The sequence below is a fragment of the Cibotium barometz genome, chromosome 16 (genome assembly GCF_041138505.1).
Source record: "Cibotium barometz isolate CiBa-2024 chromosome 16, ASM4113850v1, whole genome shotgun sequence".
NCBI lineage: Eukaryota > Viridiplantae > Streptophyta > Polypodiopsida > Cyatheales > Cibotiaceae > Cibotium > Cibotium barometz.
The window spans coordinates 38,583,250-38,590,246 of record NC_141061.1 but is presented as its reverse complement, the minus strand read 5'-3'; the positions used below and the strand labels follow the sequence as shown (position 1 = coordinate 38,590,246).

The 6,997-nt window shown below is 39.0% G+C and overlaps 1 protein-coding gene across 1 annotated transcript; it reads right to left on the bottom strand.

The window, feature by feature from the left end:
• Positions 1 to 1,838: 1,838 nt before the first annotated feature.
• On the bottom strand, positions 1,839 to 5,599 carry LOC147630624 (uncharacterized). Its single transcript, XM_086810832.1, has 3 exons — positions 5,527 to 5,599; positions 5,117 to 5,419; positions 1,839 to 1,889 (listed from the first exon to the last, which is right to left on the bottom strand). The coding sequence occupies exons 2-3, from the start codon at positions 5,402 to 5,404 to the stop codon at positions 1,839 to 1,841; spliced, it is 339 nt and encodes a 112-aa protein (XP_086666958.1). The 5' UTR covers positions 5,405 to 5,419; positions 5,527 to 5,599.
• Positions 5,600 to 6,997: the final 1,398 nt, after the last annotated feature.

Here is a 6,997-nt window from a genome sequence, read left to right as displayed (position 1 = left end):
GAGAGAGCCCAATCTAGACTGTGAATACTGAAACCTACAAGGGATGCCAGCTAAATATAATTTGCTCTTTGTGCTTGAGTTTGGATGTATTGTGTAGATTTGGAATGGCCGTATGTCTCCACATCGCAGGGGGTTTGGGCATAATAGCCATGGTGATGAGACATGGTATTTGTGTGGATTCCAGTGTTTCAAAAGATTTTGATAAAGGCCATATGGGCACTACAGTGTGGCATGGGAACCACCTTCTAAAAATATATATATATATATAAACACCAACAAGTGGCAAGCAAAAGAGCAGCCAACTGGCCGCTTGCTTTGCTGCCAGCGCAACCTTCAAGAAGGTTGGCAAAGAAAGCTTACGAGTGTGGCCGCCTGGAGACGAAGAAGATTTCTGGAGAGAGCAGAGCTAACAGCGGGCGGGTTTTTCTTGTGTGAGCGAGCAGAGCGAAGGAGATGATGTTTTCCTTTGTGTGCGTGAAAGGCTGACAAGGACAGGCTTTTGCTGGGTGATGCGCATGGCTGGCAGGCTTTTTCAGAGCATGTCCAAGGTGACGGCTAGAGTGAAGTGAAGAGAGAGCGGCCAGTTCATGATGGAAGGCGCCGCTAGGTGGTGTCCGTTTTGTGAAGCCGGCAGGGCTAACGTTGCAAAGGTGTTGAAGTTGGGTTTCGTTGTGGCTGCTGGCAAGCACAGAGGGACAGAGCTCTAAGGGGAGCGAAGCTGCTGGGCACTTTTGGGCATTTGTTGATGCAGTCATTTTAGCTCCATGTGGGAGTTTTTTATTGTTCCTTCCACCCAACTGAACAATGTTCACTGTGCCTTGTGGTGGAGGGCTTCTATCTTTGTCTCCTTGTTGCTAAACTTCTTTGTTTCTACCTTTAGGTTCCTTGTTTAGTTTTGTAACCGGAGTGGGTACTTTTGTTGCTTTGGCAATTCCCAACCCATTTGGCTAAGTTGTCTTTTTCCTCCATACAAGGGTTAGCGAGGTTCTTGCTTGAGTTGGGAGTTGCTGTTGTATGCTCTTACCACCCTCTTTTTTATGATTCGAACTGCTTGTGGTATTAGCCAACTGAGTGGGGTTTGGGTACCCATATTGCCGCATTGCCTTTGTAGTATCCTTGTGCGCTCAGCAAGTCCTTTCGGATCCATTGCTTATGGAACCTTTGAGGTCCTTTGGGATGCTTGGAGTCTTGTCAAATCGGTTTGTGTCAGCAAGGTCTAACTTTTGAATTTTTTTGCAGATTCTTCTTGTGGTCTTCATATCATTCATGGTGTCCTTTTTGTCTCGTTGATCTTTAAGTTGAATCTTGGGCACCCACTTCTGTGTACCCTTCAATGTTGGGTATTGGGCAAGCTTGGTGGGATGCTATAACCATTCTGCTATATCCCATGTTATAACTGTCACTATATCCCATGCTATTTTTGCCACTCAGTAGCGCTATAAAAAAAATTAGTGTCGCTATTTTGTCGCTTAGCGGCCCTGTTAAAAACATCAACGTTGCTATTTTGCAGCTCAAGTAGTGCTGATAAAAAACCAGCATCGCTATTTCCATCGCTCACAATGACGCTGATAAAAAACTTGAACGTCGCTATTTCATATTCAATATATTGAAAAGAGTTATAATTTGTACAAACAGATATATCGACATATTAAAATACAAAACGAAACATGGAAACTCACAAAATCTTAATTGTATTAAATCCCAAATGCCATAAAATTTGAGTTACATCATCCAAAATGCCATAACATGCGAGTTACATTGAGTAGTATGAAGTTACAAAACATTAAACACAATAAGCCGGTCTCTACTCATCATTCTCCTCCTCCTCATGATCATCATCATGAATCATTCTCCACGTCCTCTTCGCCTATTGCCTCTTCATCATCTTCCTGTATCACACAGGATCAAGTTATGTTAAAACACAAACTAGTTAAATTTCTAAAAGATGATAAAATTAAAAAAATATAAACTTACAGTAGTAGCAGGCATAGCTTCATAGTTCAATGCGACACACTACTGTTGTAACCATCCAAATGTGGCGGAGATCCCATTGCGATAATCAAAGTCTTACTCCTCACACAAGAAGGAGAACGGTCCACCACATTTTCCTACGTTAAACATACATTTAAAAAAGAACAATTTATATAAGATTTAATTCTTTGGAAACCATAGTTTTGAAGACAAAATGTTCAGAGTTTAAATACTTACAAATTGAGCGAGGAAAGATGGACTTCCACCTGCATGCGTACTCGGGTTGCTTCTCTTTGTTGCTTTTGAATAGATTGAGATCTTCTCGGTACATCTTTTTGGCCTTCTTCCAATACTTTTTTGATTCTCCTAGCAGCTTGACCCCACCACGCCTGATGGCGTTGGCAATCAATGATTTCCTATGACTTGCATGACCCCATGCAATCCTACATCTTAAGGTCATTAAATTGTAAGTCAGGGTGGAGCATAAGAAACTCTGTCTTCAATACTTGCAGAATGTATTGCTTCTTTGCATTGTCTTGAGTTTTCCAGTCAATGCCCCAAATGTTTCTGAACTCAAGATTTACAAGGTGATTCATGCATGCTATAACATGCTTCCCCTTGCTATCCTTAATGATCAACCCATATGTCCTCCTCACATGGTAAGGAAGCGTCGATGGGTCGTAATAACCACACCTAAGTTGACTTAAGAAACTTAGGTGTGCTGAAAATTTTAAATTAAGGTTCCTATGGACCAATAAGATTAATCCAAGAGGTACTCAAGAAACTATTGAGAAGCATCCAAGTGGATTTTTTTAAATTGACTCAACTAAATTATGACAAGATTCAAGAGATACATACATTCTACCACAACATTGTGAACAAGTTTACACGATTTTCAATTTTGATGAATCTATAGATAGAAGGAAGGAATTGTATATATTTTCTTGTAAATATTTTATGGTTCTTTCTTTTAGGTTGTGTTTCATCTGGACAAAAGAGATCATAATTGGTGGTATGTAATACAAGTCACTCCTTGATCTAAATGATCAAGATGTTGAAGAAGAAATGCATCGTGGACAATCAAATGGTGGAGGATGCAACTAACAATCAATATGACGACCATGAGGACCATGATAATAATACCTCTACATCTTCTTCAAGTAGTGGAATAGGACTTTGTATTGATATAGAAGCCATCGAAATGATGGATTTAGAGATAGACCAATTGGCATGCATGGATTTATTGCAAGATGGATTTAATGATTGTACAAATTAAATATATATCACCATAACGTATGTACACATTAATCGGTTTGTATAACTATTTGATGATTTTGTTGTTTTAGTTCAATAATATTTGGATGTTTGTCAAGCTTTTTGGGTTCTAAGTTATTTAAAGTTTTCATTTTCACTCAGTTTTAACACTTTGTTTTTTTCCAGTGATGCTTATAATGGCACTTATAGTGGCATTTTTACAGTGTCGTTGAGCGATGCTTATACTAGTATTTAACTAGCTCCACTAAGCGTGCCAATAATGGTGTTAATAGCGGTGCTTATCCAGCGCTGCCCAACGGTGCTTATACATTAGAAGACCTTTGGACATCTTTTGGGCCTTGTAAGGATTTCTAATTTTTAGGGATTAAGGCTAATTTTGTGCTTTCTTAAAGGAGACAAGGTCAATCAAGTGGGTTACTTGGAGTAGGCTATAATTTAAGCTTTCTAGCCCATAACTCCCCTACAAAAATAGGTTCTAATGTTGTCATTCTCTCTCTTCTCTTTCTAGCAAGCTCGTAACTAGGGGGAAGGGGGCAAAGTGGATAATTATTTTTCCCATTTTGCAAGTTTTATACTTTGAAACTAACCCCATACCCATATATATTTTAAACATTCAATTTTTAACCTATCCACTCTATCTCATCATTGAATGCCTCCACCTTTTTCTCCTTGATTTAATGCCTCCACTTTTCCACCAAATCAACCAAAGTAGAGATCTCTTTTCAATTTCCACATCATCAATCTCGACTAAGGGGGGGAAAAAATAGAATTTTTTTTCTCTCATTTTTGAACTTTTTTTATTTAAAAGTTATCCCAAACCCATATATATATCAAAAAATCAATTTTGAATCTCTTTTCCCCCCCCAAAATTGAACTAACTCTCTGTCTCTGTCTCTCTCTCTCTCTCTCTCTCTCTCTCTCTCTCTCTCTCTCTCTCTCTCTCTCTACTCATCTCTCTATTGTGAGCTTGGCCTGCATAGCCTCACTCTATCCCTCCCTCTACAAATATCTCATCTACTCTCAACTCTCCCTTTATCTCTCTACTGTGAGCTAATGGCTTGTAAACACACACTCTCTCTCAACTCTCCCTTTGTCTCTCTACTGTGAGCTAATGGCTTGTAAACACACACTCTCTCTCAACTCTCCCTTTGTCTCTCTACTGTGAGCTAATGGCTTGTAAACACACACACTCTCTCTCTCTCCATTAGAACATGAGCGCATTACCCCACTACAAGACAATGCTGCCATACACGCGTTTCATACACGCGATAAATTACGAGCACGTGTATGGTCTCGCCTGTATTTGAATAGAATCGAGCGCGTGTATTTTATCATTTAAGTTCGCGTGTATATTTGCATTTATCAACGCGTGTATAAACACGTTTATATACACGCAGTAATACACGCAGCTATACACGCTACCATACACGCATCTATACACGCTACCATACACGCATCTATACACGCTACCATACACATATTAATACATGCTACCATACACGGATTAATACACGCCACCATACACGGATTAATACACGCATGGTAAAGAAAAACTGAAAAAAACTGAAGAAAAACTAAATTCCTTTACAAAATTAAGAACTATTTTCTTTAAACCATCTCATAGTACATTACAGTATACATCATTACACAATCCCACTACATGCATTTACAACAATGAAATATATTCAAAAATAAATCATGCATATGAGATGATAGAAATGTCATCAATTTAGAACTTACAGTGACGGATTAGTTAGGGTTCGATCTTATCTTCAATAAGATCCATCCTTGCCAAACGATCAACATCAATATCCATTTGATCAATTTGTAAGGCTACGATTAAATTTATTCCACTATCGATATTCTGTACTCCATTAATAATGGTATCGATGTCCTGATCATCCTCATCAACATCACCATCATCCTCAATGGTAGGGTCATTCTCATGATCATGAGAAATGGCACACTCATCCTCATTATCATGATCATCTCTTATTTCTTGATCATCGATCACAACATCTTCATTGGCATGTTCGACATCATCTTCATTGCGGCTTGTTACATCCTCCATATGCTCCATATCAGTGAATGTATTATACATCACTTTGGAACGTGGTGCAATAGGGATGACGTACCACCATTTAATGTCATGCACCATTGGTAGATAGATAACCTACTCAAATACACATAGTACAGTAATTAATTAGCATATCAAAAGTCAAGGGGTACGCGAGCTTAGATATATATGTACATGAAACACATTAGTAAAAAAATGCATACCTGCTCACATTGTTGTGGCAATACGAGCCTATCTTTCTTTGTTTGCCAAAACTTTGTAGAGTCAATAGTTACATAGCCATTGCATCAGGCCCTTTTTCCACCACGTTCATTTGCCATTTGACATCCAAAACATACACAAAGAAGCGACGAAAGTCAAGCCTAAATATGTCTTGGATTATGCCACAATAATCATCCATTTTTCCATTAGCTCCCTCAAAGCTACTAATGACACCGCAATCTTGTGTATTTCTCTTTTCATCAATTCTTTGTGTTCGAAAACGCTTGCCTTCACACCATATAGCATTGAACATAGTGCGCTGGACCAAAATAGAAGCAATATTTGTGTAAGCAATGTGAATAAATATTAAAAGCAAATCACTTACAACTAATGCAAAACATTAGTTCTATGTACCTTTAACATGCATCCTCGTGCATACTCCCATTCTTCCGCCGTGATATGCAGCCCCTCGTCGCTCTCTGCTCTCTCCATTTCCTCATGCAACCAATCAACATGGATATCATTCGGAAGTGTTGCTAGATGCTTAGGGTACGCCTTCCGAGAGCCATGTTGCCTCCAAAAGAGAGCTCTTTCTGTTTGCCTTTTTGTCTTTGCATCCTCATATCTTATAACCCATCTGCTCATCACATCACTATTAAGGATACAAGTGAAATTGAGATCATCAATCAATGTTCTGTCAATTACTTTACTCTGTCCTTTTCCTTGAGGCACAATGGAGGTCATCCTCAAGTCCTCTTCATTGCTCCATAGTCGTGGCAAAGAGCTGTCCACTTGACCAAGAAATTCTGAAATATATACAAGAGACTCTTGTATCAACCAACCCTCGGCCATGCTTCCTTCAGGCCTTGCACTTTGCCTCACAAAGTCTTTTAAGGTCTTCATGAAGCGCTCTAGGAAGAACATCCAACGTGCATGCACAATACCACATAAAGCGATTTCGTCCACTAAATGCACAATGAGATGTAGTTGACTTGTGAGAATGGTTCGCGAAAAATTCTCCTCTACCAAACAAATCACATCCACTGCCATAACACGCGCATCATCCAACGTGGCTGGATCAATTACTTTGGAACTAACATATCTGAAAAATAAATAAATAGTACGTTATACCTCATGCATGTTCATTTTGCAAGGTATAATGAAGGGTGATCTGACATGGGTTTTACATACCTCACAAGCTCGCCCATTTAATAAATACATTTTTTCAAACTCTTATTTGCACAATGGTCGATGCTAGTAGGTAGTATGAACTGTGCACATAAGAGCACATGTATGTATGGTTTATGGCATTACAAAATTTAATTTCAACATACAAGACTTGGAAAACACTTACTTGAAGCATCTTGTGCCAATCGTGGAACTTCAACCCATATAGTTGCTCAACGCCTCTCTCTTTTCTTAGTGGTTGTAAAGGCTCCCTTCAGTGATCTCATGCATGTGGGAGTACGCAAA